This window comes from Otolemur garnettii, unplaced genomic scaffold, assembly GCF_000181295.1.
Source record: "Otolemur garnettii isolate 467f Iridium unplaced genomic scaffold, OtoGar3 scaffold00067, whole genome shotgun sequence".
Classification (NCBI taxonomy): Eukaryota; Metazoa; Chordata; class Mammalia; order Primates; family Galagidae; genus Otolemur; species Otolemur garnettii.
In genome coordinates, this window is record NW_003852462.1 from 5109063 (window position 1) to 5121987 (window position 12925).

The 12925-nt window shown below is 41.5% G+C and overlaps 2 protein-coding genes across 5 annotated transcripts in view; both read left to right on the forward strand.

Annotated features, from left to right (window-relative positions):
* CAMTA1 (calmodulin binding transcription activator 1) overlaps window positions 1–7588 on the forward strand; it is a 796995-nt gene extending 789407 nt beyond the window's left edge. For 2 of the 4 annotated variants that reach the window (XM_023515181.1, XM_023515184.1), the window contains one exon: window positions 4316–7588. In XM_023515181.1, coding sequence (XP_023370949.1) covers window positions 4316–4348 — 33 coding nt within the window. In that variant the 3' untranslated portion in view covers window positions 4349–7588. The remainder of the gene's footprint in view (window positions 1–4315) is intronic. The other 2 variants (XM_023515183.1, XM_023515182.1) reach the window with 1 other exon arrangement.
* Window positions 7589–8867: 1279 nt separating this feature from the next.
* Window positions 8868–12925, forward strand: part of VAMP3 (vesicle associated membrane protein 3) — a 9662-nt gene continuing 5604 nt past the window's right edge. The window contains exons 1-2 of the mRNA XM_023515212.1: window positions 8868–8922; window positions 10588–10669. Coding sequence (XP_023370980.1) covers window positions 8921–8922; window positions 10588–10669 — 84 coding nt within the window. The 5' untranslated portion in view covers window positions 8868–8920. The remainder of the gene's footprint in view (window positions 8923–10587; window positions 10670–12925) is intronic.

A 12925-nucleotide genomic window follows, 5' to 3' on the forward strand; every position in this document is an offset into this window, starting at 1 on the left:
GCAAGATCTCTCTTTTCCTAAATTCCCCACAAGCTATTGCAGCTCTCAGAGCAACAGGTAACTCATCAGAAAGCCACCTCTGGCCACCCTGTATATTTTTGACGTCCAGCATTGCGAGAATATACCTGCTGGGATCCACTGACTCATGAAACATTTCTCTGGCTGAGCCCTCTGACTAGGTGGAACGAAGCAGCTTCGCCTTCTGCTTTGCCCATGGAGCCATTGCTCGCTGAGTTTCTGAAGCAGGCCTACCTCATTTATCATAACTGATCACTGGACGTCTGGGGGATGCGCCATGGGCTGGTGCTGGCTTTCGGTGCTGTAGCTTACTGCATCACTTCAGTACATTATGACGCAACTTTTTTTTTTTTTTTTTGGAGGGGTGGGTTGAGACTCCCACTGTATCCCAAAGTGGGGATTACCTTCAGCCCAGAGTGCTTGGGGAAATCCTGGGATTGCCTTTGATTTTAATAGTTGAATGGTCATGGGTCAGAGTCTTGGTATCCTCAATAGTGTAGCTCCGAGCTAGTGATATGGGGACTTCTTCCCAAGCTACCCAAAGGAGGTTGGGAAATGTGGTCCCGCAGCTCTCCGAGGGTCGCAGCAGCTTCTGTGCCTTCTTTATGCTCTCAGGGCCGACCGCCCTCCTGTCTTCTGTGTGATGCAAGTGGAAGTCAGAGCCGTTGTTTTCGCATCACATGAACACAGCGTTTGTGAGATAAAGTGGTAACAGATGGGTAGAAAACGTCTAGTGAGCTTTTCCTTTTACGAACTAACAGGCAGGAGTAATCACGACCACAAAAGCAGCACATAGGCAGAGCAAATTTTGGAAATAGAAATAAGCGAGGAGCATCACCAGAGATGGTAACGGTTAAACTTGCCTTGTGTGTCCTCGTTGGTACACATTAATTTTTAGAAAATACCTGCCTTTGAGTGATTATCCATGTCCTTGACTGGTAACAAGGCAGCTTCAGATTTCTTTTAACTATTTGAAACACTCTGGTTTGAAGCCCTTATTTTTTTTTTAATATGTTAAAAATTCTAGTAAATCAGATGTTACACGCTAAATCGCTGCAGGGATAGAAATTGTTTCCTGTTTCTTTGGAGGCAGTATAACACTCAGACATTATTTTTACCCAATTGACACTTGACTTAAAGCAAAACGAAAAGTAGGCATCTCTGTCTCATCCTGATAATCTCCTCTCAAGTTGAAACTCCCATTTACGATTTCAGTAGGGCAGATTGTGAGGCTGTCGGTCCGTGTGTGCTCTCCGAGGTAAGTCAGCATCAACATGCTGTGTCAGTCACGGACTGAGAAGGAGGCGGAGAGTCTTTGGTTCTTGGACACATTCTTTTCACAGGTTTTAGGAGTCTAAGTCTAATTGTGTTGTAAAATTGATGCATACTTTTTGCATCAAAAAGTCCGTTTTCTCCACAATACTGTCATAAAAATCAATCCTATAAAAGATGACATCCTAGAATCGAGACAATATCATTGTTGTCCATTTCATGCCCTGGAGATTTTCCAAACGCATGTTTTTTTAATGAGGGCTTTTGGAAAAACCATTAACGTTAAGAATTTGTTTTTGATGTCTGTGTTATTCTAAGAGATACTATTAGAGACAGTGGAGTGAAGTGTTGAACCTACAGGCTTTGAAGTCAGACAAACCTGAGTTTAAATCCCTGCTCTGTCATTAAATAGGTAATTTGGGGCAGGTCACTTAATTCCTGTTAAGTCTCAAGTCCTATATTTGCAAACTGGAGATAGTGGCGGTGTGCGAGGACTTCAGAAAGTAACAGATACTAAGTAAACTGTGTAGCTCTTAGACTGCAGTCAGGGTGCTCTTCTTCCTTCTCTTTTCTTCCTTTTTCCCCTAAATCCTCCTTTAATGACTTTCTGTGTAAAAAAAAAAAAAAAAAAGTACCATCTAAGTCATTGTCATGTTGTTCATCGTGCTAGCATACTTTGCTAACTTCATCATGAAACCAAGAAGTAAATTCTCCGATTTAACTTAGGAGTTATAAAAGCCTAAAAAATATATCTGAAAATTGTAAATACTCTCATTTTTCCTGTGTCGGCGTCGTGTATGGACGTTCATCTCCTTAACTCAGTGGTCTGTGAGGCCGTCACTAATCCTATAACACAGTATTTGCATGGTAACTTGAAAACCTGATGAAAACTCAGTTTAACTTTTTAATGACTTCTGAAAGAAACTGAAAAAAAAAAAAAAAACAAGCCTACAAAAACAAATGTGACCATTTTAACTAAAAAAAGTTTTAAGTTATACCTGCCCCGGTCAGCTGATTGCAGATCCTTTGGTATGAAACTGCATAAAACATCTCTGGTTTGTAATTCGGTCTCCCTTCTATTTCATCTCAGTGATCGACTTAATATTGGTAAGGCCTTCCTGTTTACTCCAGGAAAATTGTGAATGGATATCCTTGTGTTTCTGCTATCGGATTTTGAGTTCAGAATTCCTCCGATTCTAGAAATCTCACCAGTGATGGAGTCACTGTTGCGTATTGGTGAATGAGTTCTGTGCTAGTGCAGAAACAGAATGTCATATTTGAAGTAGCATGCACAGGTCATGGTAACCCAGCAAATAGATCTGCACAAGGACAGACGCTGCATGTCGGGAAGGACAGTTGGCATCAGTGCATGCCCTGCATCTCCCCGCCAGAGGGGTGTCAGCTTAGACGTTGCATGTTTAAAAATTGAACGTAGATGATGGCATGTTTCAATTTTTAAAAAGCCATGTATTAAGTATGCATGTCCAAAATTAGGAACCTATGATGATGAACAGTTCTATACTGTAATATGACCCGAGTTACCCCCGCAAATTTAAGAATCCATGGTGTACTGGATTATAAATTGAAAACCAAATAGTATCTGTGTCTACCTGTGAACATGACGACGTGTTCTGTGCCTTTTAGTTTTGGAGATAACAGTTTGTCACTATCTTTTGTAAAAATCACACTAGGACCAAGCTGGGCTTAGTGTAGGTAGTCAGTCAATCAGACAGGTATGAAAGTTTCCAAATATTGTAATTCATGTTAGTATTAATGATGATAAAATGATAAAGCCTGTCTTCTGAAAAAGAGCATCTCCTCTTTGAAGAGATTGTATCCACCTTGCAGAATAGTCAGAAGTGATTCTGCTTGGAGGTGGTCAGTCTAATTGTTTTCTTAAATTGCTCTCACCCTACACAAGGTAACAGTAACATATTACTGGTTTCTTCCAAATGTTTTTCTCCTTTCTCGAGTGTTAATTATAGGTGTAATTTACTGGTATAACTTAAGATAGTAGGAGGCACCTTACTCTTAGATACCTAGGTTCAAACTGTATTTGGAATGTTTGACCTTTGTGTAGGCCCATAACAAATCAAGACTTTTCCTTGCCACACTGGTAAGGTGGAGGACAGGTGTTCTGAGAAACTGCTGCCACTGTTTGGCTGGCAGCGGCCTCTCCCACCCATTTTGGGAAAACAGATGTTATTCTGGGGTATGCAGTGCTACCAACTATGACTTACACAGTATGTGATAACGTGCATTTGATCCTTCTGCTACTAAGGCAAGCTCATAATTTGCTGGCGTGAACTTCCCATGACTCCGTCTGTAACTATTTTATTTAAATTTGTTTACTGCTTTGATGACTGCAATGGAGTCCCTTACTGGTGTCTAGGGGCCCTGCAGCTGTCCATCTGGTGCTGAGGGGGTGCCAAGGGAGGAGCCTGGATGTCTTTTAAAATTACAGTGTGGAATGGTGGGGGGGGAGAGGAAGTAGGAGATTGCGAAAATCAGAGACTGTACAATCCATGATTGAAATATCATAGTAGAGTTGTGCAGACATACAGTCAGTTTCTAGGTAGCTAACGATCTTGAGTCTGTGAGCAAAGCAATAGTTTGATCCCTAGTTATATTAAAAGCCAAAAAATGTGTGTGTGGTCTCCTTAACGTACATCACATAGAATTACAGAGCGTTAGTGATTTTCTACCAGGCTAAAAGGAAGAGTTAAATTTTTCTAACATAAGCGTGTTACGATCACACTTGATTTAATACATTAGGCTTCAGGTCTGCTTTGCTTCTCAAGCACTTGATATAGAGCAAACTTTTAGGGGGGTTTAAAATCACCTTAAGAAGGTCCTCTCTTTGAATATTTTCCCCAGCAATTCTGCAGGACTTTCTTTTGACATCCTCCAAAGGGTTTTTGTCTTGGCTTTCATTTCAGAGGGAATCGCACTACCCGTTTCCTTAAGTTGGTCACAGTTTCACTATATAGTTATCGCCTGGTGTTTTGTTTTGTTTCTCTTCCAGAGTGAAAGAATTGAAAAAGGCCAAGGAACTTGAAGACATACAGCAGCATCCCGTAGCAATGTGACATTGCTTTCCGGACTGTTTTCATTTCTGTTTTTAGCAGAGACATGCAACAACAACACACACGCACACACGCACACACATACACACACACAAAATCCCTCTGCAGTTTTGGGGCGATCAGCTGCAGGATTTTAACAGGAATGTTTTGGTCATTGCATTTGCACTTTCATGGACAACTTTTAATTTGATCAGCAAGACATCTTGGAACTCAATCTTCTGTTGGATCATGGGAAAACAAGACACCAGGAGGGATTGAAAGGGGCTTCTTCTTAGGAGGAAGTCATTTCCTTCTCACATAGGGCTGTATTCAAACATCGTGTGGAACTGTACAAATATTTATACCAAAAATATAGATAAGAAAAGGTGGGGATATACTAGCAACAGAAAGGAATGCTGTGCCTGCACCTGTCGGTTATTTCCAAGAAGCTGAATCTTTGGGTTTGATTCTCAGTGGAGGGCTTAGACCATACAAATCTTCATCGGGTCCGTGTGTTCTCACTTCCTTCACTGTTTATTTCTGTTTGTTTGTTTGTTTGTTTGTTTTAATCTCTACAGCACACTTAATGCAACTTTTAAGATCTGCAGGTTTTTAATGTCTTGTGGAAATTTGCAGAGGGGCAGGTGCGTGGTAAATGGGTAATGCATGGGAAATAATGAGAAACAGCTTACAGAGTTTAAATTTATTTTCCTGTCCCCACCACCTCCCAAGAATCTGCAAGGACAGTGATCGTATTGTCCCCTTTTTCATGTTCAGCACTTTAATTTTTTTGCCTTACTTTCATGTGCAATGAGGATTTACTTCAGAATTGGAAAAGCATGTAGCCTTTTTTAGTAACCTTGGAAGCTGTAGTCATTCTAAGGAATCATAAACCTTGCCTGGACATTTGCCACCTAAACGATCAGTGTGGTGCTGCGTTCTGGCCAGTAAAGTCCATGTTTTGGCTATATCTCATCCAAACTGAGCAGTTTCTGTGTATATATAGGAGGTAGAAATGAAAAGTGAGGAAATATTTGAAAGGGATTATATTAATTGCTAAATATTTTATTCATAAAGGTCAATAACATGGCAAGATAAAATTATTTGTATAGTTTTGTCTGAATGAGCGAGAAAAAAAACGGATGTACTGTTTGTATATATTGTATATATTAAAACAAAGAGATATGTGCATGAAATCAAGAAAAAGAAATGAACAAAAGCAAAGCATTAGTGGCTATGGTCTGTAAAATGAAACAAAAAAAAACTTTATTTCACTATAAGAGTACTTTATTTTAAATGTTCTTTAGAAGAACATTTTGCTAAAGCATGACTAAACTGCAAAAAAAAAAAAGAGCTACTGTATTTAGACTTAGGAACAAAGGCAGAGTAACATTACTTAAAAAAAAAAAAAAAAGGATATGTTTACATTTAATTTTGGCTACCAGGAGTTTATTTTATTTTATTTAAAATTTTTTTGCCAATGGTGCCGAGTAATGTGAATGCTAATATTGCTTCAGAAAATTAAGTTACTTTTGCAAAACAGATAATCATAAGACGATTCGGTCCGTAGCGTAACACCGTCCACTCACTCCAACAAAGAACACTTAGAATGATCAATTCTGACAAAAGAAATAGTATGAAAAGTCGGAAAAAATGTCACGCTTTCGTATCTCCTGCTGGAAATCAGAAAATGTAATAAAAATTGCACAAAAACAAACAAAAAAAAATAACTAAAGGTGAAAATGAGTCAGACTGGTCCTGCAGGGATGTCATGGTGTATTCCTATTTCCACATAATGAGAGCCAAAGAAATCTGATGCTTTTAACAATTAAACTACTAATGTTAAATTGAGAGAATCAAGTTTGCATTTGCTGATGCCAGTTTAAACTTCCCAGGTTAAGTTAGAGGATCAGTTGGGGTAAAGCTGAGATTTTTTTTTTTTTTTTCCCTTGGTTCTGGCTGCCAACTGTGAGTTAAAACTCAAGGCTTGTTGTGAAGCCTAAAAATATTCACAAATAAGCTTTTAAACTGGTGTCTTTGGAAGGAGGTAGACACAAAAAGATATTGTGGTACAAACTGGGGTCAGTGCTCTTGGTGCCTTTTCTATAATTGTACTTGTTTTTTAATTACTTCCTTTCACTGCCAACCTCGAATTACTGTACAGTACATGTCGTTCTGCTTGTGATCAGCTTTGACGACAGAGACAGCCCCACAACCAGTAGCCATCTGTACATTTCTAAACTGACCTGAGTCAATTTTGTTTCTAAATGTGTGGGTTATGTTGCAGCTATTGCAGTCCCCCCAGATAACCATGTCACATAATTTGACCTATAGGAGGATACTGAGTAATTTCTGGACACACAATTGCATTCATAAATGGGAACAGAATGTGAAAGCCAGCTCTTTCAGGACATCCTATATTAATACTGAATTTTAGATACATTTATTCCATTTACTATGGTACAAATAATGATCTTTTGACCAGAGTAATGACCTCAGTGGATTTGCTTTAACCCTCACATTTATGTTTTTAAATGTTTCACATGCTACATTATTAGCTGAATAAGTTAGAAAATTCCAGAAGATAAGAGACTTACGTAGAATTAGGAGGGTTCTTATGGAAGGGATAGGAAGTAGGTTCGAAACCTACCACCAGTGTAACCTACCAGTACAACTGTGAATCCTAGGTGAGGTAGAAATGCACTTCCACTGAAACAAAGTATTTCTGACTGCTTTTTCTTGGTTGTGAATCTTAATTTTGAATATAAGATGATAGGTAAGCGCAGCTTTCTTGGATAATCTGAATTCCCAAGTGCCAGGAGTAGGATTTCATTATAAAATTAATAGCTAATCTTATTCTATCTCCTGAAGATTTAATTGCTATTCTTGTTACCCATTCAAAATCAGCTGTACTGTGTGAACAAAATAAAAGACAGTAACACGAACCCCTCTCTGGCTGCACGGTCGCTTATGGCAGTTCCACACAGTAGTTGGCGCCCAATGGGGGGTCCCTGAGACTTGCATGTAAAACTAGTCTAGATGTCTTCTTTTTTGTAAGTTTTATTTTTGTAATTGTGCATGTAAAGCATCACTGAATCAATGGATCTGTTGAAGAACTCAGCTGCTGGAAACCATGCAAAATGTTTTGAATTGCCCTTAAAATATGGAAAATGTTTTCTGAATGCTTTATATTCTTTCTGCTGTAAATTAAAAATGAAGAAAATTTCCCCATACTATGTGTGTTTTACTTTAACTTGACCTCAGTAGAGAAATCCACAATAATGAGCATGTTTCAAGCCATATAAAATAATTTCAAGTATTTCCTTCTAATCTAGATACAGTGTTTTGACATTGAACGTTACATTGTTCCAGTAAGTCCTTGAAAGAAAAAATTTTCTTAGAGCCCCTGTTCTTAACAGCACTTGTTTTTCGACCTTTCTCCCCTGGCACCTCTCAACATATAAATTATTTGTGTAAGGCACTGCAGTTATTTGAAAGGTAATCTAAAAACTTCCGAAGTTTTTTCAAAAGCATTTTCTGGCAGACTACTCCTACCATCCTCCTTTCCGAAGACTCATCCTATCATCACTGTTGATTCCTTTTCACTGCACGGCCTCTCATTTCCGTAACACCCCCTCTGCCTGCTAACACATCTCAGTGTCACTGACAAAGTTTGTTATCTCCTAAATCTGTGAGTCCTCAATGGTTTCTAGACCCCACTCCCTGTTCTCACTGTGCCCAGCCTGCACCCTCCAGTCGGCCTATGCACACCGTTTTTCCATCTCCATTTCCATTTCAACTGTCGTATTTGTTCGTGGTGTTCCTCTCTGGCTATTACCCAGCTTAAATCCACTGCCTCTGAGACATTCTTGTTTATTCTAATCTATATCCACATTACCCTTTTCAAATTATTGTATTTAGAGCTGGAAAATACGGCTTAGTATTTAAGTACTAGCTTTTATTTTTCACTCTTCACCTAAGAGGTCTGCCAATTAATCTATTAGAGTTTTTGTTTCTTAATGTAGGACGAATCCAGACTTGTGCGTTCCTTCATTCAACCGAAAGTCGGGGACCTACATGTGCTAGGGCCGGAAAATACAGAAATGAAGAAAGTACAGTTCCTAATGTCAAGGTGGGCTGGGCAATGACAAATACTTGTGTCACAAGTGAAACGTGAAGAGGGGGAACATATCCCAAGTCCGTGACAAACCTCGATGGAATTCCTATTTCATTTTAACATTCAGGGAAGAAAGTGGTACCCCCGGGTCACCAGGTTAATCTGGGACCTTAAGAAGCAGCAAATAAACTGTCTATAGCCTCACCGGCAGAGAGATGGCCCCACCCACACTGACCCAAACAGTTCCTACCCAGCTCCTAACGCGACGCAGGTTCCCGCCAGAAAGCCCCGCCCAGTCGCCCACTTCCGGCGCGCCCTCCGCGGTCGGCGCGCCCCGCCCACTCCGCCCGGCCCCGCCCAGTGACGTCACTGGCCTGGTGTGGCACTGCCCCGCCCTCCGCTCCCAGCAGTGCAGATCTGTGGACCCTTGTCCGCCGTCCCCGCCAAAATGTGAGTGACGCGACGCTGGGCTTCTTCAGACCCCCGGAGGTGCCGGCCCGCGCAAGGCCCGGCTGCCGCCGGCCGCAGGCCGAGGCCGCGCAGGAACCCGAGGCCTGGGGGTGGGCGGCGGCCCCGGGGAGCGGGCTGCAGACTGGCCGGGCGCGGAAGGGGCGAGCGCGGGAAGGCGAGGGCCTTCCCCGGAGAGCGAGCCGCCTGCCTCGCACTCCGGCGCCTCGCCGCTTCCCCGGGCCCCGCGGTCCCTGAGAGGAGCCGTGACGCCCGCACTCGGCCCGGTCCGCGCTGGGCTCCGGAAGTTGCAAGAGGAAGGACTTCGGCCTGTCTCCAGGCCGCTGCGGGCCGAAGCGCCCCCGGGCTGGCCGGGCCGGCCGCGCCCGGGAAGATAACTTAGGCAGGGGTCTTCACACTCTCCTAAGTGAAAGCGCTCTTGTGCGGCCCTGGAAAACCGCTGTTTCCAGTGGCGAGACTCAAAATGCTAATTGTTAGAGCCGCAAGGACCCTGTCTCCATCCACGCAGGAAGCCCCGGGTTTCCCCTGGTAGCTGGGAACACTGAGCCAATGTTCCTGTGCCAGTAGATCACAGTGGTTAAGATGTAGGTCCGCGGAATTAGACAGACCGTGATAGAATAAACAGAGACTCCACTGCAGCCTACTGAGTTGACTTTATAAACCTCACTTTCCTCTTCTGTAAAATGGGAGGGGTGCGATAGTATCCTCCTCAAAGAGTTATGAATATTAAATAAGAAAATACACAGTAAGGCCTAGCATCAGGGCACGGTCCTTATTGTGTGCCAGACACTAAACTCTGTGGGGGCAACAGTCTAATCTGCTGTATGCCCAGTAGTCACACGTGGTTGTGAAGTGACTCTCTGTTTAATCAGTGAAGCAGTGGCTACTGGACAACCACCTAGCATTTGCTAGGTGCTGTCTTGGATACAGAGAGAAGAATTCTAAGTCCTGGGACCCTGTGATCTATTAAGGGAGGGAAAAATCCATGGTGTACACCTAAAAAAAACAAAGTGATGCCAACCAAGTAATGGAGGCAAAAGTACTTCGGGCCAGAATGATTTAAAATAAATAAATGTGCATGGAGGCAAATAAAGCCTTCGAAGCAGATTTTGAAAGGTGAATACCTTTCTGAAAAAGGAAACACTGCTTCAACTCACCTTCCCACTTACCACCACCCCCCTCCCTGGAACCAAGTTTCCCTGACTCTACTTTTATAAATGGATGTATTTCTCTACATTGGAGAAAGGACATTCTATAATTGTTTATAACTGTGAAGACAGTTCTTGCCACAATGAAGAGATCAGGAGAGTACTGAGTGCATTTAAGCAGATGCATGCCTTATAATAAAGAAAAAAAAGTAGATCCTATCCTAGTATCAGGTACTTCAGTGACAAAAAGTAGATTCTATTATACCTTCACTTTAAACCCTGGTCACTTTGCCACGCAGGACAATCTTGGAAATTGTGGAGGACTTAGAAGAAGTGCTGTGAGGACCTTTGTTCATTACTTTAGGAAGGAGCTTTCTCTTTTTTGTTTTAATTCTGATGTAAGAGCTTTACACTGAGAGTCCTGGAATAGCATCTTTATATTTACTCAGGTGTATTTGGGGTCATAATTTACTCATGCTCCTGCCTTTGCACATTTCAGGTCTACAAGTGCACCCGCAGGTTCAAGTGCTGCCGCTGGCAGTAATCGAAGACTTCAGCAGACACAAAATCAAGTAGATGAGGTATTGCTCTGAAATGCTGGAAACTTGAATTTGAAACAAATATGAGAACACTCTCTGGAAATACTTCTGTTTAGAAAAAGTATCATAAAAGTGTGGATGTAAAGTAAATTTCGACGGTATCATGATTGTAACAGAAATTTGCTCCTGCTGTTCTGGAAGCCCTGATCTAAGCAGAAATCACACTGTCAAGGCTTTTTGCTTATCTTCCTGTGACAAAATCACATGTCTAAAAACCCACACCCTACCCTGAGAACATTTCTCAGAAGCCACTTTATAGAATAAAGTAGTAAAAAAATTTTTAAGTATTAGGTCTCTAGATTGCTCAAGCCAGAACCAGTTCTTCGGATCAGACTTTTTATCAAAATGCTGTGCCTGTAGCTTGACCTATTATTAGTGCGTGGGCTGGAGCAAGCCTCCATAGACTTCATTGCTGATGGTTGCCCACTGACACACAGAAGACAGATGATAGCAAACTGCACCAGCCCAGCCAATCTATGTTTATAGAATTCTTGAGCTAGAGCAGTGGTTCTCAACTTTCCTAATGCCACGGTCCTTTAATACATACAGTTCCTGTGGGTCACGACCCGCAGGTTGAGAACCACTGAGCTAGAGGATTTCAAAGCATCTTTTATTCTGCCCTGTACATGGAGAACTACAATGGAGTATAGTATTTCCATATTTCTAAAAGCTGTCTCTGTGCACCGAAAATCTTGGCCTTCGGCATTTAGCTGCCCTAAAAAGCAGAGTTAAACTTGTGTTAGGGCCAGGCACAGTGGCTTGCACATGTAATCCCAGGACTGTGGGAGACTGAGACAGAAGGATGACTTGAGGTCAGGAGTTGGAGACAAAGTGAGACCCTGTCTCTACAAAAAATAAAAGAATTAGCCTGGGGTCGTGGCACATACCTATAGTCCCAGCTACTTGGCAGGCTGACAGGAGGATTGCTTGAGCCTAGGAGTTTGAAGCTGCAGTGAGCTGTGATCAGCCCATTGCATTCCAGCCTGGGCAACAGCGCAAGATCCCTGTCTCTTAAAAAAAAAAAAAAAGTTATATTAGACACTGTTTTTAAATCATATAGTAATGTTTTGAACTGATGGTTTTGTTTATGAACTTAATTCTGAAATTTTTAGATTTCATAGTAAGAACCCTGTTGTAATTTTTTCCCAGCCGAAAACTTCGGTTTTCTTAGAAAATCAAATTGGATTTTATTTTTTTATTTTCAAAGTAATTCTCAGGAGTATTTCTTTTCTTTTCTTTTTTTTTTTTTTGCAGTTTTTGGCTGGGGCTGGGTTTGAACCCGCCACCTGCGGCACATGAGGCTGGCACCCTACTCCTTTGAGCCACAGGTGCTGCCCAGGAGAATTTCTTAATTGAGGTGAAAGACAGATCACGTACAATGAACCATTTTAAAGTGTACAATTTAGTGGTATTTAGCATATTCACAATGTTGTACAACCACTACGTCCTTACAGTTTCGAAACATTTTTATCATCCCAGAATAACACCCTGTTCCGTTTAGTGATCATTCTCTATTCCCCTGTCTTCCATTCCCTGATAACTCTAATCAGCTTTCTGTGTCTGTGGATTTGCCTATTCTGGGTGTATCGTATAAATGGCATCATACGCTATGTGGCCATTTGCGTCTGGCTTCTTTCCCTTAGCGTGATGTTTTTGACATCCATCCAAGTTGTAGCATCGAGGTATCAGCACCTCCTTCCTTTTTATAGCTGAGTGGTATCCATTTTATGTGTGTACCAGTGGGTAGATCTGTTAATGGATATTTGAGTTGTTCACCTTTCAGCTATTATGAATGATGCTGCTGTAAACATTCCCTTACAGGATTTGGGTGAGATGTATGTTTTTATTTCTCTTGAGTTTACAGCTAGGAGTAGCATTGCTTGATCACGGTAATTCTATGTTTAGCTTTTGGAGGAACTGCCAGAGTGCTTTCCCCAGTGTCTGTAGTATTTTATATTCCCACCAACAGTGGCCAAGGGTTTCTGTTTCTCCACATCCTCGCCAACAATTTTTTTTTGTTGCTGTTGTTGTTATGGTTGTCCTAGCAAGCATGGAGTGCCGTCTCGTTGTGTTTTTGATTTGCATTTCTTTGATGATAAATGATGTTAAGCTTATTGGCCATTTGTATGTCTTCTTTGAAGAAATATCTGTTCAAGTCCTTTGTTCATCTTTGCTCATTTTTTTAATTAGGTTATTTGGCTTTTTGTTGTATTGTAAGAGGATTTTTTTTTTTTTTGA